Genomic DNA, 27,884 nt, shown 5'->3' on the forward strand with positions numbered 1-27,884 from the left:
ACTCCCATCCTATGGCAGGATAGAAGATTCCATTTGTTTTCAAATGCTGGGCCTTGCTTAGTGCTTAGGGAAAAATAGTTACAGCTTTGAAGTTTTGGCCTCCGACAGAACGGTATACCTTATTCTAGAATAAGGTGAGAATCATATACTGCTTGGATAGTGTTAATTTAATCATTAATTTTACTTTTTTCTCTTCTTTATCCAAAGGATAAAAAGCTTTGAGCACTGTCATTTCTTGACACTGGAGAATAGGCCTAATGAACCCTGCATTGTAAGGCTTAACAATAAAGCAATTTCTCCCATAATTGTTGAATAATTTAGGGTCTTTTTTACCAGACAATAGCTTGATTGCCTTGCTAGGTTTCTTGACTTAAGGAGAAAGGTAGCAATAGCAAAAAATGGGTAAAGAAGAAAGCTTGAGGCTGGAAGATAAGGCCAGGATATGTATGCAATTAGCACTGAAGGTGCTATCAAGTTAATCCTCTGGGGGTGAAGAGACTCTGGAGGTGTCAGACACCCAGGATGACTTGCAGATCAAATTAGGAGAGAATTCTAGAGACATTTTATTTAAAAAGGCATCAAATACAGCTCAATTTTAATATAAATTATGTCTTTGTGAGTACACAATGTGAATTAATTACGTTCTTGAACATTTACCTGCAGTAGGTACATTTGGACACCTTCCTAGCCAGGCACTGTGCAATGAGACACGGTGAATTTAACAGTGAGCAAGACTTGGGGAGCTTACTTTCTAGTGTGGGGGGGGGTGGCTAACAAGCGAGCAACCACTGAAGCCACTAATGAGAGTGGTAAGCCATACAAGGAAAGAATGCATACAGTGATAGATTCTAGTACTTTCACATGAAATGACCCTATAAGGCCTTTGAGGAGAGGACTTGAAAAGTGTGAATGGAAGGATGAGAAGTGAGATATCCAAAGAAATACAGGGTAGGGGATGTGGAACATTCTAGGCAAAGGGAATAATAGGCAAGTGGAAAGACCCACGTTATGAAAGAGCTTGGCAGGTTGCATATGAACGGAAAGAAGTCCAGTGTGGTCGAAAGTATAAGGATCAACGAAGAGAGTTCCAGAAGATGACTTTGCAGGGGCAGACAGAATCCTGATCCTGTAGGACACAAGGGAACCCTGCACAGATTTTGCTGGGGGTGGTGATAGTGGATTTTGGACTTTTGAGCTCCAGAACCGCTAAGAAAATCAGTATCTGTTGTTTTAGGTCACCAGGATTGTGGTAATCATTACAGCAGCCCTAGGAAATTAATACACTTCGGCAGGAAAAGATTTTCCCTGTCCTGTGCGCGTCTACCCGCACCCCTACCCACCTGAGAGAAACAGGACCATTAGGTGATTAGTACAATCAACTGAATCTATAATATAATATAGTGGATTCCTCATCGATTCAGTGTATGGTCCTCAGTCCTAGATCTTGAAGAACTTTCTCCTAGCCTTATCGGGCATGATCAGATTAAGGAGGAATAATACACTCGTAAGAGTGTATAAACCACACCGCTGATTAGTTGGTTTATTCATGAAAATATAAATACTAAATGACTCTGCTTACTCAGATGGGCCCCTAATGCACTGCTCTGTCTGGTCTGGGAAATGCAAAGTCAGAATGAGGCAATGAGTTTATCTCGATGGCTGATGTTACCAAATCTCACAGCCTGGTGCATTCACCTCCTCTTTGGGATTAGAACATTTACATTAGACAGGTGCTCTCTCTCTCCTGACTTCGCTGGGAGGTTCTGGCAAATTCTGTCTTACAGATACCATCTTTCTAGAGTCCTTGAATGCTGTTTCAGCAATGTTCCTTTAGATGTGCTACAACGATTCAATGTCCATATATAGTGCCTCCTCCGAGACTTGGGTCAGTGTCCCCGGGAACGCTCGTACATCACCTCTTCATTGACTCATGGATTCATTCACAAAACGCTATTCAGTACTAAGTGCTAGACACTGCACTAGGATTTGAGACACAAAAGTAAGATGAAGGTCTTATTCTTCATGAATTTTATGGTTTCTTAGTAGATTAAATGCTTCTGTGTATTTCTTCTCAAGAGAACTGATCTCATCTATTTGTTGTGATTTCATGAATTTCGTTTTTTGCAGGATAACATTTCCTGACACTGTCAACTTTAGGAAGGGTTCAACTGAGGACTTACAAACCAATCAAATCAATCCAATAAAATAATCTATAATTCAATGTTAGTTATGTCCTGTTTTGACTATTTTATACAAGTAATAACATTTCACTAGTCTCGGGTGATAAAAGCCCTAGCACATGAAGTCTTCATGATGTTAACATTTCTACAAAACGGTGAAGAGATGGTTGTGGCTGTCTGTCAGAGTTGTGCCCTGGGTGGTCCCTTCTGAAGGGTAGTTTTTATTCTCTAAGGGTGATAGACATTGTCATTGAATGCAACTTACTTTTTCCTAATTTTTCTCAAATCCAAACCTCAAGACTATTCAAGCAAATCGCAAAGTCCCAAGCATGCCATCCACTCTAGTCTGCATACCTTGTACATCTAACCAGTGAACTTCTGGAGTTATGGAGCCATAGCGGTTTTCGCCAACATTTTCACAGAAAGACCCTGTCTGGTAAACTGTACTTCTTGGTTTGATATTATACGTCAGTCCCTATGGTTTAAAAGTCAATGTCGATCAGAAATGAGTATAAACTAGGAAAGACTAGTGGAAGAGGGATTTTGTGTGACCTAGAACAGGTTATATACGTCTGTTACCTTGTTTCTCCCTTTTAGTTAAATACTATATAGTTTTCCCAGTTTTAAAATTGAACGATTCTTCGAGAATCTCTGGAAAATATGATCACAAAAAGCGAAAAGTTCTTCTATTTGTAAGGAACCAGGTCCATCTTACGGAAACCTTCAGAACAACTTCAGACAAATTCTACTTTGAGTGGTTTATCAAGCAGATGAACAGCAGACAGTATCCTCGCTTTTTAAGAAGCTAACTCTTAATGGAAGGGAGAGACACCACTAAATATAGACACACCCAACACCCACGGCTACTTTTAGTGAAACAACTTCTTTATTTCAAAGTTCTGTTTACAAAAAGACAAAAGAGGACAGGGAGTGGGGAGGCGGGAATAATGCTTGGTCACCCCCCAGAGAGTAGGGGAAGAGGGGGGTAGTCAACAAACCTGGGTGTGAGACTGCCTGCCCTTCCCTGCAGTTATCAGCGACCGCAAAGACCAGAAAGAAGTCCAGGCACGGACTGTGGGCTTGAGTTAACCGGATCAGTCTGTTTTCGGGGTGGCGGGGGGATGTGTCCAGTCCACGGACACCAGGGGGAGAAAGGCCGCGGGCAGGTTACTGAGGCCTTGGCTGTGGGCGGGAATGGGCCCGCCTCCTGGAAGGTCTGGGCCGCCCACCCCAGGGCCCGTAGGGGCCACGCGGTGCATAGCGGGGGACACCCCTGTGGACCACAGGGGCTCGCTGCAGGTAGGGTAAGGGGAAAGGGGGCCCAGGAGGCCCAGGAGGCCCAGGAGGCCCAGGGGGCCGGGCATCCATCATAAAGTCATCCTCAAAGGAAAAGCCCATCTGGGCAGGGAAGGGGACATCTGAATGGAAGTAGTTGGAGGAAAACTCATCCGACTGGAAAGACGGGCCGGAGGAAAAGTAAGCATCCTGGGGACCGCACAGGTACGGCGGCCTGGGCTGGGGGAGAGGAAAGGGCCGGGGCGGCGGGGGCGTGGGCAGCAGGGGGTAGCACCTGGCGCGGGGGGGCGCGCGTCCCCGCACAGGGAACCCGGGGCGGGCCCTGACACACGTGCTCACGTGGTCGCGCCGGGGCAGCTCCACCCCCCAGGCGTCGGCCAAGTGCGCCAGCAGCAGCTGCGACAGGTGGCGGTGCGCGCGCTCGTCCCAGTGCACCCCGTCGCGCTGCAGGTGCTGGCCCGCGTGGCGGAAGTGGAAGTGCAAGTCCAGCACGTCGAAGCCGTGCCTCTTGGCCTCGGCGGAGCTGTAGAAGTTGGCTTCGATGACGCGCTCGATGAGGGAGCCGTCGCCGGGCTGGTGGTCGGGCGGCAGGAAGCCCGCAGTGATCTGCTTGCCCACGGGCATGGCCGTGTTCCAGACCAGGAGGCACGACTCGGGCAGGACCTGGCCCAGGCGCCGGAACAGGCTCGCCAGGTTCTCCCGGTAGCTCCGCCAGGAGTCCGGGCCATACCTGGAGAGGTCCCAGAGGCAGGAGTTCATGATGACCACGTCCGGGGGGCCGTGCTCGCTGCCCTGCAGCTCTTGCAGGACGGTCTCAAGGTAGCTGGAGTACACGCGCGTGAGGAAGTAGAAGCGCACCAGGTGGTGGGCGTCGCAGAACTGGCGGACCTCCCGGTACTGGACGCCGTTGTGCATGGGGCCCATCTGGCCTCCGTCCACCAGCTCGTCCTTCTCGAACGTCTCTTCCCCCTTGGCCTTGAGCTGGTTGGTCGTGAGCAGGCAGTCCTTCTGCAGCAGGAGCACCAGGTCCTTGTACACGGCCCTCTGGACGGAGTCGCCCAGGATGACCACGAACTTGTTATGGAGCAGCTGCTGCACTTCGGAGGCCTGCAGGTGGACCATGACGCCCCGGGCGCGCGGCCTAGGTCTGTCCTTGACACGCGGCGGGTCTGCAGACTGCTGGGACACAAGAGAGAGCGGCTGGGAGGGCCCCACCCGCACCCTGGGCAGGCCGTCCGCAAGCCCAGGCCTCGGGGAAGGGGATGGAGGGTGGGCCTGGGGAGTCCAAGAGCAAGAAGGGAGCCGGAGCCCCGAGCCCTGCTTGGCCTGCTCTGCCGGGCCTCCCCTTGAACCTGCAGACTCCTGCCCCGAGGCTGGTGGAGGCCCGGCTTCCCCCAGGCCCTCCCCTGGCTGGAGGCGGAACTGCCCCTGGGAAGGCAGCTCGGGTGCAGAGAAGTGGAGAAGGGCGAGGCCGGCTCTGCAGCTGCTCAATAACCGGACTGTGAGTGAGCAAGAAAGCACAGAGTGTTGTGATACGTTAAGCTGAAGAAGTTGCATGCCCCATGGGTGCCCTGTGCGGCTGAAACTATAGAAGAATAAGTAACATTGGAAGAAAATATCCCAGAACATAGTTTTTCATAGAAAACGAGGATTACGGAGGACTTGCCTTCCCTCCTTTTTTTTGCAAATGTATTTTATAGAATCGTACATTTCTTTTAATAACTTACAAAGAATTCAATGAAATGCAACAAACAACAGAAAGGAAAAGTATGGGGCGGGTGAGTAGCTCAGTGGGTTAAGCGTCTGCCTTCAGCTTGGGTCTTGGCATGGATCCCCTTGCAAATAAACAAAAATCTTTTTAAAAAAACAAGTACGTGTGCCAGGTCAGAAAACACAGAAACAGATTTAACAAGGAAGCAGCTGGTTTTTGCCAACAGGACTTGTAAAAAAGGGCAATAACACTGGAAATTGTTCACATGTTGCAGCTGTAATATTCTTTGCTTCCCACAGGAAGATCAGAATCTGCCATCCCCAAATATGCCATTTTGGCATAAGGATTATTTTGAGCTCAAGGCAACTAAGAATCAAAAGACACAGGAAGAGTTCTCAGCACTTCCCATCTCTGCCCAAAAGCGGTGTATAAATTTCCCTTTGAGGCAGGTGCGCCTTCCCCCACCAGGAAGAGTAGAGTCAAGGAAGAAGACGGGGAGCTGTCGACACCAAGATGAGTTTGCATTAACAGATTTTACTAAAATAGCCCCCATCTCCCATTAGTTCCCTCATAGATTTCCCAGTTCTTCCCCACAATTCTTCATCCCGTGAAACCCAAACCCCTTTTCCTTTGTTAAAATGATAAGCCCCTGAATCTGCTTCTTTGAATTTCCATTCTGTGAACTCTTGTGCACACAAATATTAATAACAACTGTGTACTTTTTTTTTTTTTTTCCTTTGAACCCATCTTTGTTTAATTCACAGGGCCCTGGGTATTGAACCTAAGAGAGTAGAAAGTTTTTCCTCCTCAGCACATTGCATAAGATGTTAAGAGTTGTGAAAGCCATCTTCAAAACTTCGGTTTATTTTAAAGCTGCCATTTGTAACCATATCCATTAATGAATAAAAGGTAAAAGTACACTTCGATATCACCAACAAATCTCAGAAGGGGAGGACCACGGCATTCACTTGATACACTTACACAGAAGCCAATAAAATCCATTGTGCCTTGATATTTGTAGGCATTTATGCATCAGTAAGCATTTTAATAGGGCCGGGTGGATAGCTATGATGAAATTACACATTCAGTTTTTAAAAGCTATATTGTGTGTGTTTAAATGGGTACAAGTACAAAAATGAAACCATGAAAATGGGTAGCATATAAGAGCTGCCCTAAGAGAATAGTCGAAAATATTAGCTTATTTTTTTCCCAAAAGAATCTCCATTCAAATGTTTTTGCTATCAAAAAAAAAAAAAAAAGGCTTAAAAAGAGGATATATAGCTTATTGTGGTGCAATAAAATAAAACCTTAAGCAAACTCCAAATCCCTTTGGGGCTCTGGGATGTTCCTTTGTTGACAGTCATTTGTCACATTTGTTAGGTGTCTACCAATTGCTCCACGCCGTCGGGGATATAAAAATGAGTAAAACCTGGTCACCCGCCAGGAGCAGATCAGAAATATTGACTGGTGGCTAACACAGAGTGCCAAGTACCTGAACGTAGAAGGAAATAGGTGCTTTGGACTTTCAGGGTCTCTGAACAAACAGCACTTCCCTGCTCTAGGTCCCAGTCTCCAAAGTGCTAAGTGAAGGGGGAAAACCTCCTCCTGGGGTTTCTTGGGTCCTCACGGGGCGCCCGACCTGCGTGCCCTCTCTGGGCTGGCACTCTGGTCACCGTGTGCCTAGTGCCCTAGGATACCAAACACCGTCCCCTGCCATTAGAGTTCTCTCCCTGCGGCGGGCAGCTCTGATGACCTGGTGGCTCTCCATTAGGGTACTTTGTTTCCTGGGCCTAATGCATCCCTCCTCTGGGTGTGAAGCGCTCTAGACTGGGACTCACAGGAGGGAGTCCGATCCACTACTTAAAAGCTGTGGGAAAGAGAGGCACTGAAGTGCAGTGGTGAAGAGCACTGCTTTCGGAGCAACACAACTTGATGTGAGGACTAAGTGTAAAACGGTTAGAACAACGCTTGACAAGTAGTAGGCACGGATAAGGGTTAGTTATTATATGACTGAGCAAGTTTCAAAACACCAGGTTAATGATCTATAAAAGGGGGAGGAGGGCTTACAGTGTTTGTCCTGTGCGTCTAGCAGGGTTCTGTGAAGAGCAGAGATGATCCAAGGGAAAGGATAGAGCAAAATTAATGTTTGTTGAATGGCTATGGGATGCCAGTTGCTTCATGAATGAAATCCTATTTATGAGATGACTTTTATGATTTCTGTTTTATAGGGAAGGATATTGATGGGATGGAGCTAAAATTTAAAACCACAGACGCTGAAGTCTGTCTCTGTAGGGAGACGTCCTTTACAGCAGATGCCCTGCGGGCTGGGTCTGAATCCAAATGCTTGGCTCCAGTAGGGGAGATATCGGAGACAAGATAGAAGGGGAGTGCCTCAATGTGTCTCTCCCCACAGGCGGGCAACCATTTCCTCTGCCTGCCCAGAAGAGGTGGTTTATGTGTATTTAGCAGGCTGGGGTGTGTGTGTGTGTGTGTGTGTGTGTGTGTATGTGTGTGCTTTGAGTGACAGTATACATATTTCATCCCATACCTTGATCTCAACCAAGACACATACAAAAATTAAGTGACCTGGATTTTATTTTATTTTATTTTATTTTTTTTTTTTTTTTTTTTTTTGTGACCTGGATTTTAAAATAACCAAAACACAACTCTGCAGACTCCCAGGCCCCTCAGGGTTTGAGAAATCCTGGCTGCCCTGTATCCCCACCAGTGCACTTAACCTACCCAGATGCTGCTCCAAGAGCTCAGAGTCCACACTAGGCAAGAACGTCTCCCTGGGAATCTCTCATTGTTCTTCTGGGATGGAACAGGAGAGCGGATCAGACTGTGGAAAAGAAGGGAGGAGGAAATGACTGGAAAGAGCCCTCTAGTTAGAAGTTAAACTGAAAGGAAATTCATGAAATTCTTGATAAAGAGCACCGGAGACTGTAACAGGATTAACAAATCAGACACCCACCCCCAGGACTATCGCCCTGAGAATCATTTAGACTAAGATACCATGCGCTAAAATCAAAACCTAACAAAAACGAAGTGACTTTTTTGCAGGGGTGGGGTGGTGAATGAAGACTAATTGAGAGCTAGAGCTGCTTAAAAAAAAAAAAAGGTTGGTAAGTTCCATTTTCAAAGCTTTTTATTTCCCAAAAAATGAAACAAAAAAGGGCTTTGAAAAACAGATTACTGGTCTTTTAAGCCTAGGCTTCTTTCTTCAAATTTGCTTAACTCACTTATTAGTTTTCATAAATATTTTAGAGGTAAGAGTGACTCATTCATTCATTCATTCAACATCATTGCAAACCTGACACTATGCCACATGGAGAGCCTAGCATAAAAAGGTAGTCTCTTCTTTCAAGAGCAGCAAGGAAAAGGACGAGTAAAAGGCAAATACAGAAGAAGGTGCTAGCAGCTACAAAGGATGTATGCAAATCAAGTGCCAAAGCCAGCGGGAGGAGGAAAGAGGGAAGGAGGAGGTATGTATACGCGTGATCCTGGCAGTCTTGTGATTTCAACCTCAAATTAAAACCCCTTCCCCTTAAAAAAAAAAAAAAAAAGGATTGCATGATGATTCCTAAAATCCTAAGTTAGTTCCATGCTTTCTATTTGGACTTTGACAGAAATGTGCATTAATAATGGCTACTGCTATAATAAATGACTTTCGAGCACTTTGCTTACATTTCTTTGTTGGGGGTAATTAATTTTTCAAGAGCTTCATAAGCCATGACCTATAAATCACAGACTATTGCTGTGTGACTATCACAAACCAAACACGTAACATTTGTTCTTCATTAACCAATGTGTTGTAGAAATTAGGTTTTTTTTTTTTTCTTTTCTTACTGATCTTTAGTTACAGGAAGACGGACACAGAAATAGGTCGGTTGCTCTAGAGACCCTGCAGTGAAATCTTAAATCAGAGGTAATGGCTAACGATTAGGATGTTGTTTTGATTAGTTGTAGGAAGTACTTGTAACTAGTTTAAAAGTTTCTTGCATAAGACTAACCATCTGAATGCAACATTATACTGGGAATACAAACAGTTCATTTCCTTCTAACTGCATTTTTGATAATCAAAGCAATGTTTTGAACTTTCCAGGATCCCCCTAGGTTTTAACAGAAAAGATGATACAAAATAAAATTATTTTCCATGAATTCACCTCAATGTCTTGGCATTTGCTTAGTTTTCGAAGTGGGCTTTAAACCTGTCACAAATTAAATCGCGCGTCCTATAAAATTTTCAAAGAAGAAAAACAATTCAAACTTCTCCTTTGGGAAAGCTTTACGAATGGCCTGAGGTTTGCGGATTCTCAAGAGATTCATCTTTTTGCTCTGGGCCAACTCAGGTAACACACACTCTCCTATATAACACAGAAAAGGGGAAAATAATGCAGGCCTACTATTTTAAAAAGTGCTTTTAGGGGTAAATTTACAAAAACACAGAAAAGTACTGTGAGATGCTATGGTAAATAATGCAAACTATTTGCAAATATCAGCTACTAGAAAGTCCCATTCTAATCCCCCACTCCAAGTAACCTGGCCTCTAAAAAAGGCCTCAGCTCTGAGAGCCATTTGGCCCATTAAGTCAGTAAAAATTTAGAGAACACACCTGTGTCTACCTGGCACTGTGACAGTTGTCATTCTGCAAATGTGACCCATGCCCGCCCCACAACCACTGTCAGGGTTCCTCTACCCCGTTCCTGGGTCACCCAACCCTACCATATGGCCCACATTTCTAACTTGGCTCTTCAGTGGGTCCTCACACACCACATCTAACATCTCAAACACACGTGATGTAAATGGAAAACTGAAACTAGAATCATAATCTTCAAAGTGGGCTTCACGTAACCACAAGTCTTCCCGGTGGAGGCAGGAATCACTGCAGGCCTAGGCAATTTGCATTATCTCCATCCCTCCGGGGCCACACACTCTTAAATCTGTGATTCTTTGGCAAATAAAAGATCCACGGGAGAATTTCACGCATTTTCAGGGTCTGAAAATTACCAAGTTTAAAAATCTGCAAGGCGGCATCATTTTCCCCTAGTGATAATCTAACCAAAAGTTCTTCCTGGGGACTTTAGAAAAAAATGCAGGTGACATCCCTTACAAATGAAGGGGGGAGGGTTCATAATACCTGATAAGTGGGTCACTACCATAAAAACGAGGGACGCCTGGGTGGCACAGTGGTTAAGCATCTGCCTTCGGCTCAGGACGTGACCCTGGAGTCCCAGGATCGAGTCCCCCCATCAGGCTCCCTGCACGGAGCCTGCTTCTCCCTCTGCCTCTCTGTGACTCTCATGAATAAATAAATAAAATAAAACTCTTAAAAATGAAAGCCTTTATCCAAATAGCCCCCATTTAAAAAAACAAAACAAAACAAGCCCACACAACGCTTGTTGGATCTCCTAAAGTAAAAACAAATCAAAGCAATTCACATGAAGCAAAATAGGATTTCAAATCCTGTACAGCCTCTGACGAACTTCCACATTCTGGTCTCAGACCATTATTTAAACTACATCCGCTAACTTGCTACCCGTTACTGCTCTAAGACTGAGAGATAACGGGGAGGCAGCGGGCCGGTCCCCCTGCCGGGAGGCGGGGAAGTCACACGTGGACTCTGACCCCACACAACTGTGTGCTCCTGGGCCCAGGGCCCACTGCCAGGCCACCGTTCCCTCCGCTGTCACACGGGGGGGGGGGGGGGATCACCTACCTCCCTGGACAGCAGTGAGGATGCAAAGAGATCACCACTACGTCCTGCCAGAGCCTAGTACGGAGCCTGGCCCAGGTCAGGGACCTTTAAACCTGGGGCCCGGCGCCCCCTCCCCGCTGGAGCCTGCAGACGGCACCTCTCTCCCGTTGCCCCCGTGGAACCTTCCAGCCCACGCCCCCCCCACCCTGCTCCTCCCTCCCTGGGGGGCAGCCCGGTACCTCCTCAGGTGTAAAGGTAATTCCTCAGCCCAGGTGGCTCGCCCTTCCACCTCCTCAGGAACTTTGCTCCAGAATGTCCCCTGGAGAGGGGATAATTATGCATTCTGCTTTTTCTTCACCCTCCTTGGGCTGGTTCCTTCCTTTTAGCACTAGACACACTCTAGTTTCTTGCTTTAAAAAAAGAAAGGAAACTTCTTTGACTCCACCTCCAGGACAGTCCTATCTTTTGCTTCCCCTTCAAGGCCACTTTCAAGGAGTAGTTTGCACGGCCTGTGGCCGGGTCCTCACCTCCCACTCACTCCTCCTTGGACTTTTATTCGGCTTCCAGCTCCACCAAAGCGGGGAGACGTCGGGCAGTAAATCAGCAGCGATTTCCCGGCCGCTCCTGTCCAGGGCCACCTCGTGGTCCTTACCCCGGGCAGCAGCATCCCCAGGTCCTCGGGCCGGGGCGCCCGGGGTCACCTCCTTCCGAGAACTGACACCCTTGGCCCCTGGCTCACCTGCCCCGCGATCCTGGGTGAGTTTCTCGTTCTCGGGCAATCCCCCAATTGTTGGGCTTTCTCAGGAACCCCACGAATGGGCTCCTTCCTTCTTTTCTTCAACCTTCTTCCCTCGGGTAAATCCCTCCAGCTCTTGGCTCCAAGACGGCGATCCTGCTTCTCAGTCTGCCCCCAAACAGTCCGGGCTTACCCCCTGTTTTCCCAGAGCAGTAATTAAGGGCACCCCTCCCCCCCATCACCTAAAGCAAGCCCCCCCTCCTTTGGGATGAAAACAAATTATTCGGTCTCCTTATCAATCACCATTTGTATGCAGATGCCTCCTGAATTGAGGCCCGGCCCAGGGGCCCCTAGGGGGGCCTGGAGGCAGCCCCCTGGGTTTATATCCGGTTCCACCGCTGGCTAGCCCCTGTGGCCCCTTCCAGTTTCAGCGCATTTGGGGGTTTTTTGCACTTGAGAAGCCTCATCAACAAATTGAGAACAATACTATGAATTTCGTAACCGAGCATTTTTTAAGTGCTCAATAAACGTAGCCAGCCCAAGCTTGTCCCTCGAGCTCCAGGCGACATTCAGGTGCGCAGGCCGGTGCTCCCAGGGGCCGGGGAGGGGTGGGGGCCCAACCGCCTGGGTGGGCCTCTTATCACTTTCAAATTCTCCAGAGGCCCATTTATCCTGCCATCAACCTGGGACTGAATTCCTAAGATAATTCTCCTGTGACCTTTGGATCATCCTCCTAGAGGTAAAAAATGGATCATCTGTTGGAAGGACGGCCGCAGGTCCTTGCTGGGCGTTTTCTGAGAGCTGCTAGAGAATGTTCTCCGGCAACGTCGGTCGGGATAACCTGGTGCAAGTAACCTCTGCTTCTCAAATGCTTGGATCAAGTCATTGTTTACGGTTCGTGACCGGTGGCTGTTGCCACTGTATGCCCCAAAACCTCAAAAATCCTTGAATGATAGCCCAGATGGAGAACAGTTCAACTGCTTCTTGGCATTAAAAATAATCATCATCATCATAATAAGGTGTAATTCTCAGGGTTATGCTTTAGGGAGGAGGATGTGGCAGTGTGTTTTGAGCGCAGTTGACCAATGTCACCTCTGTTGTGGATTTTATGATGAACTTTTTTACTTGCCCTCAATTATTTTTAATTCTTGAGGAAGTACGTCTTCACTTTGAAAGCCTTCCAGAATGGTATGGTTTCTATGTTGGGTTTTCTTCATCTCAAACGCGGTCATCTAGGGTTTTGAATGTTGTGACTTCACTTTGATTTGATAATGCTAGCCTAGCTCCAACATTCTGTATTAGGAAACTTAGGTTTTTTTACCCTAGGATAGGATCCTGCCTCGTGTGCAGCTCCCCAACACCCGAGGATGGATTTTTTTTTAGAGCCCGTGTATACCCGGTGAGCCTTTTCTCACCTCTTCGTGTTTACCCTGTGACTCAGCATCAGTGTCCCCCCAACCCTTCCAATACTGAATTCTGTTTCTGCCTTAAGATCCAGTTTCAAACGCACAGCTGTCTGAAGACCTCCCCCTCTGCCCCCTCAACAGAAAAGTCTCGTTCTTCTGATTTTAGTCCTTGATTCTATTTTGTACTATGATTAACCCCTCATGTGATCCCACCCCTGTATATCCTAGTCCTGGACGGCAGAAGTAGGTCTCACCCATCCTTCTAGAGCCTTCGCAGCCCACTGCCTTCTGCATAATGGTTAGTGTTCACTGAGCAGTTACTATGTGCCAGGCCTGCTGCTCTCTGCCCCCAGCCTGCTGAGGGAGAAACAATTATTGTCTCCATTTTATGGATAAGGAAACTGAGGCCTGGGGAGGTTATGGACCTCCCCCAAGGCTGTCCAAGCTAGCAAAGAGCAGAACTGGTCTGTCATTGCCACTGAATCTTCTGATTGATTAGATCAGCTTAAGATACTGTTTTGTTGTTGTTGTTTTTTTTTGGGAGGAAATAAGGCTCCAGCGCCTGAGCTTTTCAACAACCCAGCTATAAATATTAGTTGAGGTTGAGAGGAAAAAAATAGTCTTATCTAGAAAAAAATATATTTGCATATCATTTTCCTTCTCATTCTCTGTTGAAAACCCAAATGAAGCCATGTTTTGTACACAGCTTTAAGGGTTTTTTTGTTTTTTGTTTTTTCCCCCTGGAAGAAACCGAGCAGAGATGAAGTTCACTTGGTTCGGCCTGCATCCCTGATGGTTAACTGTTCCCCCTCGTGGGTCAGTGGAAAAGCCAGTGCTGTGCTAAAGCTCTATTTGTGCTTCAGAGTTTTTTTATATTTATTTATGCTGACTACTCCAGATCCTAACCAGTGGCTGAATCACAAGTTCCCATGGTTGCAAAAGAGCCAATAATGACTAAGTGGCTTTCGACCGATGGACAGGTTGGGTTCAGAAAATTCTATCTCCGGGAACGACCACAAAAGGCAGTTTCACCTGTGATGTGAACATTCGGCTGAGTCAGCAGGTTGGGGTTTCGCCACCCCCAGAGCTCACTTCATCTCTGTGTCTTCAGCATTTCACCAGGAGAGGTGGCCTCCAATGCTCTTCCAAGGAGATTGCATGGAAGAGCTTTTAAAATGGAAATTCTTTTATGATCGTTGTTATTATTATTATTAACAGTGTAGTGTCTGAATGCCAAGTACAATAGTGTTTCTATGGGGGAGAAAAAGGTTTTGAATTTAAGAATGGGATGCTAAGAGTCGGTCCCTGTCTGCCTCCTCCTCCCTGCCCATGCAGTGTTGTAGAAGGATCTGGAAGGCCTATGTGGCTACTGCTCAGTGTGCTGGCAGCAGGACTGAGGATTTCTCCAGTGTGAGACCCTGTGGCTTGGAATCAGAAGAGAGGCAAGGTCCAAGAGGTGAGGAGCTCTGCGGGAGAAAGGAACGTGGGGACTCACTCTGACACTGGCTTTTCCCCAGTCCCGTTGTCTCCCTTTTGAACCCATGAGCCTGTCTTCCTCCAGCTGGGTTCAGCAGGCCTTTCAGCTCCTCCCCTACCCCTCGGTAACAAAAATACGTCAGCAGCTCTCAAGCTGCCTACCTTAGGGTTAATTGTGGAAATCAGATGAATGCTCTGTAAACTTTACAAATGTTAATTATTGTTCTTCTGAGCCGCCTCAGCACATTCGAGGGATGGGCTTTACTAGTTCAGAGAGCTTTCCAGTTGAATGAAGGACTTAATTTATCATTTAGAAACCCTGATTTAACTTGTTATTCAGTGACATTTAGTATCCACTCCATCAGCGCGGTAAGTGTCTTACCTATCCATTCCTCTTAAGAACCCTGTGACATTGGTAGTTTCTTTTTCTCCATTTTACACATTCGAAAAAAGTTTGGAAGATTGAGTCATCCGCCCAAGGTCATCTATTTCAGAAAAAGCAGAGCTGGGAGTCAAAACTGATGCCAAGCCTTTGTGGTCAACCACAACATACACGATTGCACAGAAAACAGATGCTTCTCGTCCTTTCTCCTGTTCACTACTGTCTGTCACACTTCTGTACGTTTTGAGAGAGAGAGAAAGAGAGAGAGAGAGAGAGCAGAGTTCATCCAGCACGAATCCTTCGTATGACAAAGTAACAGTTGTCCCTTGCGGGCTGTCCAGTTAGGTGGGGGGTGCAAGGGGTTAGGGTGCTGACTGCTCTAGGCCCAAGAAAGGAGGATCCTAAGAAAGGCTGGTCAGAGATGGGAAACTGTCACTTAAAATAAAGTGGAAAAAACTGGAAAGTACTTACTCATTAAAATACCTGGTGATTAAAACGTGTACCTCTCGGTGGACTCTAGGTCTCTTCCCCAGACAGGGTCCTTTCTCGGCCGGAGATCAGAGAGGCCGGGGTGGAGAGCCCAGGGCCCCGCGCTGCTCGGCAGATAAGCTCAGGTCTGGGTGCTGCTGGGTTTGTGAGCCAGCGGCTGGGGTGAAGATGCCATTTCCGGTGGTATCTGAGGCAAATGACATGAGTCAGCATTTACTTCTCTGCATTAGGAAGCGGAAGACTAATGACCAGAGCTTTAAGGCCTGACAAATGTGAAAGCGCAAAGTGGCAAGGAAATCCCGCGTGTAGCATCTTCCTGGAATTGGGCGCTGAGCTGGTTTGCAGTTGGCATTTCTCAGTAATCGGGGTGGAGGCCCCATGGACTCTTCAACTTGGTCCTGTTTGCACAATTCAGACCCCGGGGTCTTAACTGTCTTGGAGCTTGGGTGCGCGGAGTGGGGAAGGGGAGAAGGACAGGCGGGGAGGGGAGGTGAAGGGGAAGTGAGAAAGAGAAATAAGGAAATGATAAGAGGACTGCTCCCTTTTCTAATTAATTTTTCAGAGTCGTGATCCTGCATTTTGGTGTGCAGCATCAGCTTGCCTTAGTGCTTTCGAATCCTTTCCCTTGACCTTCCCGCGGCCCTGTGGGTGGAGGAGCAGCCACGGAGAACCAGGGGCCTAGGTGAGCCCAGCAAGTGGCAGACCCATGAGGACCCCCCCCCATGCGGCCTCTGCTGTTCCCCACGAACCAGGCAGGGAACTGGGGGCCAGAGGGCGGGGTCTTTGGACTGGTTAGGTGTGTGCAGTGCTCCCTTTTCTTGGGTTTGGAAGGATGTGACTTGGAGGCCCAGGAGTACCCTTCCCTACAGATGCCAAGATCAACGAGGAGGAGGAAATGAATGAGAAAAAAAAAAAAAACAGGAAAAATGAGGAAATGATGCTCCAAAACAGTTTTCCCTAAACTGTGAACCTTTTATAGGTGTCTTCAATGCATTAAGTAGGGCATTTCTCCATCCCGTCTAATGGCATAAAATAACAAGAGTTATTTTATTTATTTTACAAGAGTAAAAGGCTCCAGAACAGTCCGGAAATACATGCCCTGTGCACTTAATTTTTGTTCTTTTTTTTTTTCTTTAATACTATGCTATTTAGGTAAATTGGCCTATAAGGAAACCCAACTACCTTTTCTTAAGAAATGTCATTTGATGTTACTTCATTGACTACTCAGTTTGTGGCTCAAAGATTCCACTCATTACATATTGCTTTTATTCTCATATAAGTATCCATAAGTCAAGTTATTTTGCATTTTTCCCCATGATTTTTCAGATTATCATTATGTTCCCAAGGCAAGGGTGCATCTAGAACCGAACTGATAACTTCAATATTTTAAAATTCAGAGTAGTATATTACACAACGGAGAATTTGCCTTTATTTGATTCTAGGAATGAGTTTCATATCTCTCCAGTTCTCTAGGTTCCAGCTAGTCTGTGCATTGTGAAGGTAAAAGGCCTTGCCAGGTCTGAGGAAGCATGAACAAAATTGGCATAATTCCAAGACCAGACACTAGAGGAGCTGGAATCATGCAGATGATAATCTTGGTTATACTCTTTGAATTTAAAATAAAATTGTTTAAGACCAAACAACAGATTTTCTACCCATTTTCTTACGTCTAAGAACTTATAATGGTATATGGAGACAGTTACTGCTGTTCTTCTGGCCTCGTTTTGTGTTCCATAGCTTAGTGAGCTGGCTTTCTTTCTTATCCACCAAACTTTTCCTAAATGATAATGAACACTGATGCATGTATAAGGTTTTATACTCAGAGTCTCACAATAGAACCCGCTCATAAGGTCAGGCCAGCTCTAATCATTATTTTCACATTGCAGTTGGTAAAACTGAGGCTGGGAATGACCTCGAATGCCTGTGACCTTGATGGAGTACCCAGGGCTTGGGCACACGTAGACAGCAGTGTGTCCTCTTTTCTGCCCTCTCAGTGGGAGGCCAGGCAGGGCACACAGCCATTATTATTTTGCTTATTTTTGGAAGGTATTTAATACTAGGGCACAGAACTTCCAAATTTACAAGTAAGAGTGAGGGGTCCCTCTCCCTTTTTTGTTTCCTAATTCTTCATTTGTTCTTACAGAAGTGGTACGGTCATGGGCTTCTCATCTATTCCATCAGAAATATTCTATGCAGATAACCTATATCTCTCTGAAATATTTTATTCTCCTTCTTCCTTCTTAAGAGTCAACTTCCCTTTTTATTTAAGGCAGATGTCTGGAAAGAAGAATACAAATACCACTTAGAAGAGATGTTCAACTGCAGAAAGTCTTCGGTAAACTGACCATCCAGATTGTTCTGAATATTCAGTTGTTTGAAATGGATCAGAGAACTCATGACTCATGACAGCCACTAAAAGGAGTTAGGTGAATAAATAAATAAATAAATAAATAATATAAAAGGAGTTAGGTGAAGCTGTCCCTATGGTGCGGTACTATAATTGACCCAGACCCTCGTACTCTGGAGACCACTTAAACCTTGATATGGATTTGAGGTATGGTGACTGCATGACTACTGATGGTGTGAATTGAAACCAGACCTATGATGCTGTGAATCAAGTAGCTTTGGGGCCACACAGACTTGAGTTTGATCACGAATTATGTCATTTATGGCTGCATGACGTTGGTCGTCACTGAACTCCTTGTGGCTTGATTTTTCTCATCTGCAAAATAATGACAATAACAATCACTACATAGAGGCAAGGGTTAGATGAGAAAATCGACTTCGAGCACCAGGTATATACTAGTGTATTATAAAATATATCCACATCATTAACTGAGGCCATTAGTTCTTTCATTCATTCAATAAATAATGTGGCAGACACTGTTCGAGGTATAAGAGATACAGCTGTGAATGACACATTAAGAAAAAAATAAACAAAAAAACCTTTCCCTTATAGAGTTGATATTTGGGTTGGGGGAGTCAGACAACTAAAAAAATAAAAAAATAAAAAAAATAAAACCTGATAAGTAAAATAATATGTTAGGTAGAAGAGGAACATGATTGTTGGATGAAGAAGATGCAGGGGCTGTGGGTTGGAATTTTAAATGGTGTAGTGACGGGGTTTGAGACCCATTACCCCAGAATATGGCACCTCAGCATGCTGAATATTTTAAGACCAAGGGACTTGAGAAACAGCAGGTGCTAGAGTGACTCTGACCTCCCCTGAAGCAGGTCACAAGGCCCTCTTGTGAAAGGTGCCCTCCCCTTACCTGGAACAAAGTAGCATCCTTATCTCTGAAGACACCAGGACTCAGAGAGGAATCCAAACAAACAAGTTTTGTTAAATTCCCCCAGTTTATCAGCCTTAGCTGGTACCCTGTGTTCTACCAGAGTGAAAAACACTTAGGCTTAACCTTGCTTTGTGTCTTCCGTTTTTTTTTTTGTTTGTTTGTTTGTTTTTTTAAGATTTATTTATTTGAGGGAAGAGAGCAAGCAAGTGGGGGCAGGAGGAGAGAGAGAGAGAATCTCAAGGAACTCCCCACTAAGTGTGGAGCCTAATGTGGGGCTTGATCTCATGACCAGGTGATCCTGACCTGAGCTGAAATCAAGAGTCAGGCACTTAACCCACTGAGCCACCCAAGTGCCCCTCTGCTTATAGGCTAATTTGCATGCTTTTCTCTTGTTGATCTGTCTTTTGTTAGAGACCCAGCTGGGAACCTAGAAAGGTTAGAAGGAACCAATAGTGGTCTGGAGAAGGCCTCCCAGAGAGGATGACATTTGAGCAGAATCCAGAGGGAGGTGATGGAAACACTGTGTAGAAATCGGAGGGGGGAGGAAGCTCCAGGCAAAGTGAACAATAAAGAGGTGAGTCTGACTAGCTTGAAGTGAACTAAGAGAGGCAGACACAGGAGATGGAGTCAGAGGAGAAAGGGCGGTAGGTTGTGGACCACTGAAAGAACTTGGGCTTTTATTCTGGGAGCCACTGTGAGGGGCCTGAGCAGAAAATTTCCACCACCTTACTACAGACTGTGTGGAGCAGGAGTGGAAGCAAGGAGACTACCTCAGAAGTTATTGAGTAATTCAAGAGTTGAACCAGAGTCACATTAGCTGAGGAGTGAGGAGTGGTCAGCTTTTGGGCCATTCTCGCCCATGGAGAACAAGGAGGGAAGGCAAGCCTAGCTCTGTGGTTTTCTGGCCTGAACAACAGAAAGGATGGAGTTGCCATTTACTGAGATGGAGAAAATTTAGGAGAAACAGATTTGGGGGGGGGGAGTCAAGAGTCTGATATGGGGCTTGTTATATTTGAGATTCCTTATAGATATCTAAATTGAGTTGTTGAATGGAGATTTGAATATATAGGTCTGGAGCTGGGGGGAGAGGGCCAGGCCTGAGGTTTCAGTTTGGCTTGGATGCTCTCACCACAGGAATAGGTGAAGCTAGAGAGGAAAAGAGGTCTGAGAATTGAACCATGGGGCACTACAGGTAGAGGAAGCCAGGAAGTCGAGAAGGAAGTCCTACAGGAAGGACTCTTAGTCCTTCTCAAGGAAGAAAACTAGGAGAGTGGGAGGTCCTAGAAGCCGAGGGGAAAGAGTTTCAAGGGAGGACTCAAGAGACGTTGTCTGTCTCAGAGATAGTTGATAAGTCAAGTGGGATATTTGGCCATTGGCTTTGCAGGACATTGGTGACCTTGACTGAGTGGTAGAGACAAAGGCTGCTTAGAGTGGTAAGAAAGAATAAGAAGGGGCAGCCCGGGTGGCTCAGCGGTTTAGCGCCACCTTCAGCCCAGGGCAGGATCCTGGAGACCCGGGATCGAGTCCCACGTCGGGCTCCCTGCATGGAGCCTGCTTCTCCCACTGCCTGTGTCTCTGCCTCTGTGTGTGTGTGTGTGTGTGTGTGTGTGTGTGTGTCTCATGAATAAATAAATAAAATCTTAAAAAAAAAAAAAAAGAATAAGAGGAGAATGGGAAATGGTACCACCCTGGAGGAGTTTTACTATGAATAAAGCTGGAAAGTGGAGGAGAAGTCAGCTGGAAAGTGGGGGAGCCCAGGGTAGGATGCCCCCAATGGCATAATGATTATTTTTAATTAACATTATTTAGGAAACAGCCAGTATAACAAAAACACTCTGACCCTCTTAGGTCTCTAGAAAGCAGATCATAAATCTCCCCTGTGAAAGGTCCCCTCCCTACAACCAGGAGGAAGAGAGGCATTCTTATCATCAGAGACAGGGAATCCGGGGCTGAAGAAGCCACATAAACAAACCTTGTTAATTTTGCTAATTCACCACCCCAGCCCAAATTCTGCTTAGATTCCTTACTAATTGACGGTCCCAAACATAAAGTATTCTTTGTCCTGTCAGTTCCTCATAAACCTGTGTCCCTTTGTCTAGAAAGTATAAAAACTGCTGCCTTGGTCACTTCTGAGGTCCCATATCTATGAGACCTCTGTGTGTATGAATTAATTTTTTTGCCCCGTTAATCTGTTTCATGTTAATTTAATTCTTATACCACCCAGAAGAATCTTGAAGGGCAGAGGAAAATTTTTCTTCCTCCACAAGGGGGAAGGGAGGCCAAGAGAATTTTATTTTCTTTTAAAATAGGAACGGGGTTGGGATAGGGGGCAGCCCAGGTGGCTCAGCAATTTAGCGCCGCCTTCAGCCCAGGGCCTGATCCTGGAGACCCGGGATCGAGTCCCGCATCAGGCTCCCTGCATGGAGCCTGCTTCTCCCTCTGCCCGTGTCTCTGCCTCTCTCTGTGTCTCTCATGAATAAATAAACAAAATCTTAAAAAAATAAAAAATAAAAATAAAATAGGAACGGGGGCTTCTGGGTGGCTCAGTGGTTGAGCATCTGCCTTCGCCTCAGGTCATGATCCCGGAGTCCTGGGATCAAGTCCCACATCAGGCTCCCTCTGCCTGTCTCTGCTTCTCTCTCTGTGTCTCTCATGAATAAATAAATAAAATCTTTAAATGAATGAATGAAAGAGATGGGAACAATAATAGTATGTTTGTATACTTACAGGAATAAGTCAGTGAGTGGGGAAAACCAGGTGATGCAGGAGGAATGCCGGTGAAAGGGTTGGGATCTATGCCTAAGTGGAGGGGTTGACCTTGGACAGGAGGACACACAGGTAAAGGCTGGGTACTGGGGCCTGAGGCTGGTGTATGGCTAGGTGTGGGGGCGCCAGCTTGTGGAGTTTTTGCTGACTGCTATGTTCTCAGTGAAATAGGCAGCAAAGGCAAGGTCACCAGTTGAGAGTGATCCTGCCTCAGGCCCTATTAGAGGTTTGGGGATGGAGGAGAAGGTATGAAATTGTCCTCTGGGAGATGAAGGGGGCTGTCATTACTGAGCAGCTTGGAGGCCCACTTCAGGCTGGGAGCCCCTGGTCAAACTGGGAGTGTTCAGCATGGATGCTTGATTTTCTCTAGTCTATCTTTTGTTGTTGTTGTTGTTTTTAAGATTTTATTGATTTATTCATGAGAGACAGAGAGAGAGAGAGAGAGAGGGGCAGAGACACAGGCCGAGGGGGAAGCAGGCTCAGTCCTCATATGGGACTCAATCCCAGGACTCCAGGACTCCAGGATCATGCCCTGAGCCGAAGGCAGGCGCTCAACCACTGAGCCACAAAGGTGTCCCTTCTCTAGTCTGTTTTAACCACATGGAAGGCAGATAGGAGATTAGGCAAAAATTGTATTTAGTTAGGACTTTTGGTCTCTACTGATGTATGTTAAATGTCATTACAAATTCATAATGTGTTTTACACTCTGATTTATTTAGAAGCAAACCCATAAAAGCCAAATATTTTAGACAGTGAAAAATATTATGAGTATCGGGACAAAAAAATGATGTTCCTTTAACATTAACAACTCTTTTAGTAGTTTCAGCCACAGATTAGTTTAAGTTGATCTTTATATGAGCTAATATCATTTTATTCACATTTCCTGTTTCCAAGAACACTTATTTTTCTTATCTTCTTGGAACGGAGTGCTTCAAGCAGGCCAGAAATCAACCTATGACATATGTACTTATAATATACTTATTTCAGCAAGCTGCTGTGTGTTTATGTGCAAATCTGTGAGTGGCTACCTTAAAAAAAAGGATCAAGTTTGGCAAATCACAAAACACTATGTGTTTTCTTTGCTTGTATGACTTGAAACAGTCTGCATGTTCTCGATAATTTCTCTTCAAAGCACTTGCATTTTGAACTTTTAAGCACATGTGAGTAATTTGTTTCTACTGAGGCACAAAGTCTTCTCTGATAGTATACTAAGAATTTTGAGACTGGATTAAAACTTATCATGCGTTCAGTGTAGTGATTGAATTAAGTTCTGCACAAAGCCAATCCCTGCAAACTTCTGTGTTGTCGAGGAGGGAGGCTAGAGTTGGAGTTTGGGAGGTTATAGGTTGAGAAGAGCCAAATTGGTGGTTTCACCAGGATGCATGGAGTGAGAGGTGAATTTATAGAAGACCTCATTCTGTCAGGACTTCTTAAAATTTTCTACGAACTTTCTTAGAATTCTGATGTTTTATGCAAATTTTCTGTCCAGGTCCAGTATTGCTTAGGGGTTCAGAGCATGGCCTTTGCAGGCAGAAAAGTTGAGTTCAGGTCTGAATCCTCCAAGCTGGCTGATTTGAGGAAAGTTCCTTAACTTCCCTGGCCCAAATCCAGCAGTGGAGATTGAATATGCCAAGCGCTAAGCAGAGCAGTTGGCACTTAGTAAATGCTCAATTTGTTCTAGAAATTAGTATACATATATCCATGCTTTAGTAATATAAAAATAGGCTTTAAATGACTACCACTGAATAAAATGTAAACACTGACAAGTACCCCGTTCGGTGGCACAGCTCTGGACTGGTGTGCCCTGATCCATGCAGGAACAGACTTGACAAGTGGGTAAGATGATGGCACCTTAGGCCAAGCTGAGATTCTAAGAAGGTCAAGCAACTGCCTGAATCACAGCCAGGCTAGCTGCTGAGCTTGGACTAAGGACCAGGCCTCCTGAGTCTCAGTCTCAGTTCCAGAGCCACAGTTCATAAATTCCAGAGTGGCAAAAAACAAACAAAACAAAACACAAAAAGATGGTTAACCTTTTCATAAAGAATAATTTAACATCCTAGGAGAATTGGGCCTTGAATTATTTAGCAAAGTCCCTTACCTCTAAATAATATTAAATTTTTTTTAGAGGACTCCTAACTACTGACTTAGTCTTCTGATTCCAATTGTCTCTCTCTTTTGTCTTGTTTTTTTTTTTTTTTTTTTTTTTTTACCAACTAAACCATGTGTAAGTGTGCCGTTTGGTAGTGTTGAGTGTATTCACAATACGACAGTATCATGCAGCACACCTCGTGAAGATTTTCATGTCATAAATCTGAAACCCTATATCCACTAAGCCACCACTCTACTTTGCTGATCTCCAAAGCCTCCAGCAACCACCCGTTCCATCCTCTGTTTCTCTGAACGTGATTGCTTTAGAGACTCCACCCAAGTGGAATCACATGATATTTATTTATTTATTTATTTATATATATATATTTTTAAATTTTTTTTGTATTTGCCTTTTCTGACCGGTTTAGCTCACTTAACACCATGTCATTGAGGTTCATCCATGTTGTATGTGACAAGATTTCCTTTTTAAAGGCTGAATAATTTTCCACTGCCAAGTTCACTACAGTTTCCTGGGATACCATCTGCATAAGAACATAGCTATGTCAAATCCCAGGCCAGAAGCTTTCAGATCCTCTACTTGGGCTGTTTTATGTTACAGGTCAGTTGATTTAGCTATTTATGAGCTACAACAACACTTCCTGTCCTTGATCCATGTTCGCATAAACTATGCAAAACAAGAAGCTCCAACCTAGACTCAAAAAATGCTGGGAGCATCATCCCTCTCCCAATCAAAGAGGCTGGCAAACAATCTTTCTTCACCTTTCACATTTATGATCTGCATTTTTTTAAAGATTTATTTATTTATTTACTTAGTCATGAGAGACACAAAGAGAGAGGCAGAGACATAGGCAGAGGGAGAAGCATCTCCATGCAGGGAGCTCGTTGTGGGACTCGATCCCAAGGCCCTGGGATCATGACCTGAGCCAAAGTCAGGTGCTCAACCGCTGAGCCACCCAGGTGTCCCCGTGATTTGCATTTTTAAAAAGGTTATTTTTAAACTGTCTTTTCCTTCAAGTCGTCATATTGGAAGAGGCTATCCACAACACTGTGAATTTTTTAAAAACCTGGATATTTCAAAAAAATGCATGCTGGTAAGTGCATTTTAAATTAATTCTAACAGGGCTAATATTATTTTTTCCTGAATCAAAATGCTATATATATATAAAACTCTTCCTCTTCCTATATTTACATGATGGGATGTGGATGCGGGAATTTTATTTTCAGAGCTATCTGAAACTTGGCCAAACTACATTTATAAAGAAAAAGTTCCAATATTTTCAGAGATATTAACTGCTAACTTGCTGAACATGAGGTTTCTTTGTTTCTTTGTCCAGGAAGGTAGACATTGCTTAGTATTTTTGACGCATGCTAATTTCCCTTTTCTCCTTCACTGGATAAACTCTGGCTGGGGGGCTCTGGGGCCAGGCACAGTGCTTGGCCCCCCGCTAGAAGGTTGACTAAGGCATGGTCTCTGTGTTCAGAGAGGAAAAAAAACAGAGAAGTTGATGATTATAATTCATTGTTGGAAATGCAGTTATGGCCTTATGTGAGAGTATCACTTCTATTATTGAAAAGGGTTTTTAAAAATTTTACTAAATATATGAAAATAGCACTGGGAAAAGTGGTCTCTGGTCAGACTCTTTACACATGGATGTTTTTGCTTTGTAATTATGATTGACCCAAACTGCATTATATATATTGTTTTATATATCAACTGTGTGTCACTATTCCATTCTATCAATAAACAGTAGGCTTTTAAATATTTTTCCAAATTACAATTTACAAAACTAATGTCACTGTGTATGTTTTTTACTTTCCCCTCTTTCTCCTTTAGGATATTCTTTTTCTTAAAATTTTGTTGTTGAATCTCTGAAATATTCGAATCAATGAAAATGGAGAATAAAAGGGCAGCTGGGTGGTTCAGTCGGTTAAGCATCCGACTCTTGATTTTGGCTCAGGTCATGATCTCAGGGTCATGGGATCGAGCCCTATGTCTGGCTCTGGCTCAGCACAGAGCCTGCTCGAGATTCTCCATCTCCCTCTCCCCCTCCCTCTCCCCCTGCCCCTCCCACCACTCATGCTCTCTTGCTCTCGCGCTCTTTTCTCTAAAATAAATAAATCTTTAAAAAATGGAGAACTATAAATTACTTTCACTTCTCTGACTCTGATGTTTACCAGTTTCACTGACCTCTGCCTATAAATCTTTGAGTCATATGTCAATATCCCATTTTCTTAGTCATGATTTCTAGGTGTTGCTTAACTGTCGACTCAGTCACCTTATATATTTGTGTGAGAACAAAAGACTGTTTATTTTCTAGATAGGCATTTACTCTTGGTGATGCATGCTAGTTAAATCATGGGGCAGTGTTAAAATGCATGACAAAAATAGCTAAGAAGAAAGAAATGTCTCCTTGTTCCCGGTTGAATAGACTCTGTGATGGTGTAAGGATCCAATTTAAAGTAAATTCTAAACTAATTATGTTACTCCCCAAGCTTGTTCCTCCTCTCAGTAAGTGAAGTCAATATTTACCTAATTGCTCCATGACAGAAATTGCAGGATCATCTGGAATTCCTTCCTTGCCTTCATCCACCAGGAGTAGAGTAGATGCTCCTTTCTAGACCATTCTGTGGTCAGTCCACTTCTCTCCCTTAGAGCCTCTACCTTCGTTCAAATCTGAAATCCGGCTGTGGCTTCCTAATTTATCTTCCCACGTGTGTTCTTTTCTTCCCCTACCCCATTCTCTAACCTGCAGCCTTTGCTCTTTCTGGATGTGCATCTTCTCATTTCATTTCCCTTTCAGAGGCTGAATACAACCTGCTAAATCATGTCAAGATTTCTCTGAAAACACCCAGCCTTTTGCCTTTTCTTAATCAGGCGTATTAGTCAAATACCTCCAGAGCATTACCTTAGTGTGAGGTCCGAAGATCCCAAACTGACAAGGCATCTTAGATCATGATAATAAATTACAAATATATCCCGAGTATATCCTTCTGAACACACACTGAGTATATCATGGACTGAATGTTAATAATTTATATTAACTCATTTTACAGAGTCTGCAACAATAATTACTCCGGCCATTTACTGGGCGTCTCCTTTACATTCCAGGCATAACATGTTCATTAGCCGTTACTTTTTAAACCACCCTACAGAGTGCCAGCCCAGGCCAGTTCCCTAGGAAGTAGCAACTTTGCAGTTCCAGCCTGCCTCAGCCTCCCCCTACACCCCTCCCTTCCCCTAATCGGGCACTGCACACCTCCTGTTCTGAGGCTGCTTCCATGCCTACAGGGTGCCCCATAGAGAACGGTGACATGCAGGATTAAAATATTGTGGCCAAAAATAAATAAAATAAATAAAATAAAATAAAATAAAATATTGTGGCAAAGATGAGCAGACTGCTTAATTATTTCCTGTGGGGGCAGAGAGGCTGGCCCTGAGCGGACAGCAGCACCTAGTTTACCACCTAATCTGTCACAGCTCTGGTTTCAGGCATGCATGTTTGGTGACAGCAGGTTCACAAGTCCTTGACACTGGGTGGAGTTGCAGATGCAAGACCCTGGGAGAATTTCTTGTTCCTCACTTTTACAGTTTTGTTATTCTGATTGCTGATGCTCCTCGGGGAAAAATCAAAGAACCAAATGTGGAGTATTATTCATTAGCCCACAGTCTGAAGGAGGAACTGTCTTACAGAGCTTACCCAACCACAAACTTAAATTTTAGGAGGAAATAGGCAAAGAAAAAAATCTGAGACCTTGCCCATCATATGCTTAGTTCGTTAAAGGAAACTAGAGAGGGAGCTTATTATTTCTTCAAATGGGAAAGCCCCAAGCAGGGGAAAAATACTAAAATGTTTCATCTGGGTAGGTTCTCAGTGGACCTCTTAAGAAAACACAACCTGTGGGCCAGGACCCAGCTCCCAAGGCTGATGCAAATTCTTTACATTGTGGTTGTGTCTGATGAGGGACCCATACTTACCTGCTTATGCAAGGAAGGTTTCCTTACTGTCCTGTCCTTTTATCACTTGGTCCAGAGGAGGAAGGAAAAGGGGGGGGGGCATGCCACACTGTCACCTGTGCAGCAAAAGGCAGTCGGGAGCTCCCCTTGGCCACTTGCCACTGTGCCTGGTCATGGTTGTCCTATGAGGAGAGAAACAGCACTCCTGTCAGCAGGCTTGGGGGGAGGCAGCAGCATCAGCCGGCTGGAGGGCATGCCCCCCCCAACCTGACCTCCCTGGGGAGGTGGCTCAGGGCTTCCTCTTTGATGGCACTAATTACAGCTACTTTGGACTCCTCTGTGGTAGCGGATGAGCCCAGCTGCCAGGTCCAGCTTCATCGTGACCAG

The 27,884-nt window shown here is 45.1% G+C and overlaps 1 protein-coding gene across 10 annotated transcripts in view; it reads right to left on the reverse strand.

Annotated features, from left to right (window-relative positions):
* PCED1B (PC-esterase domain containing 1B) overlaps positions 1-27,675 on the reverse strand; it is a 37,642-nt gene extending 9,967 nt beyond the window's left edge. Inside the window, exons 1-5 of one of the 10 annotated variants that reach the window (XR_007406360.1) lie at positions 27,519-27,675; positions 17,974-18,096; positions 11,413-15,561; positions 11,125-11,295; positions 7,930-8,029 (exon numbers count right to left, since the gene is read on the reverse strand). Coding sequence is in view for 9 of the 10 variants with exons in the window: in XM_025477388.3 (XP_025333173.1) it covers positions 3,348-4,598 (1,251 nt within the window). In the remaining variant the exon portion in view is untranslated. Of the gene's footprint in view, positions 1-3,044; positions 4,656-7,929; positions 8,030-9,353; positions 9,555-11,124; positions 11,296-11,412; positions 15,562-17,973; positions 18,097-27,518 lie in introns of those variants that run through there. The other 9 variants (XM_025477388.3, XM_035707238.2, XM_035707239.2 and 6 more) reach the window with 9 other exon arrangements.
* Positions 27,676-27,884: the final 209 nt, after the last annotated feature.

Source organism: Canis lupus, chromosome 27 (genome assembly GCF_003254725.2).
Source record: "Canis lupus dingo isolate Sandy chromosome 27, ASM325472v2, whole genome shotgun sequence".
In the NCBI taxonomy this organism is placed as follows: domain Eukaryota; kingdom Metazoa; phylum Chordata; class Mammalia; order Carnivora; family Canidae; genus Canis; species Canis lupus.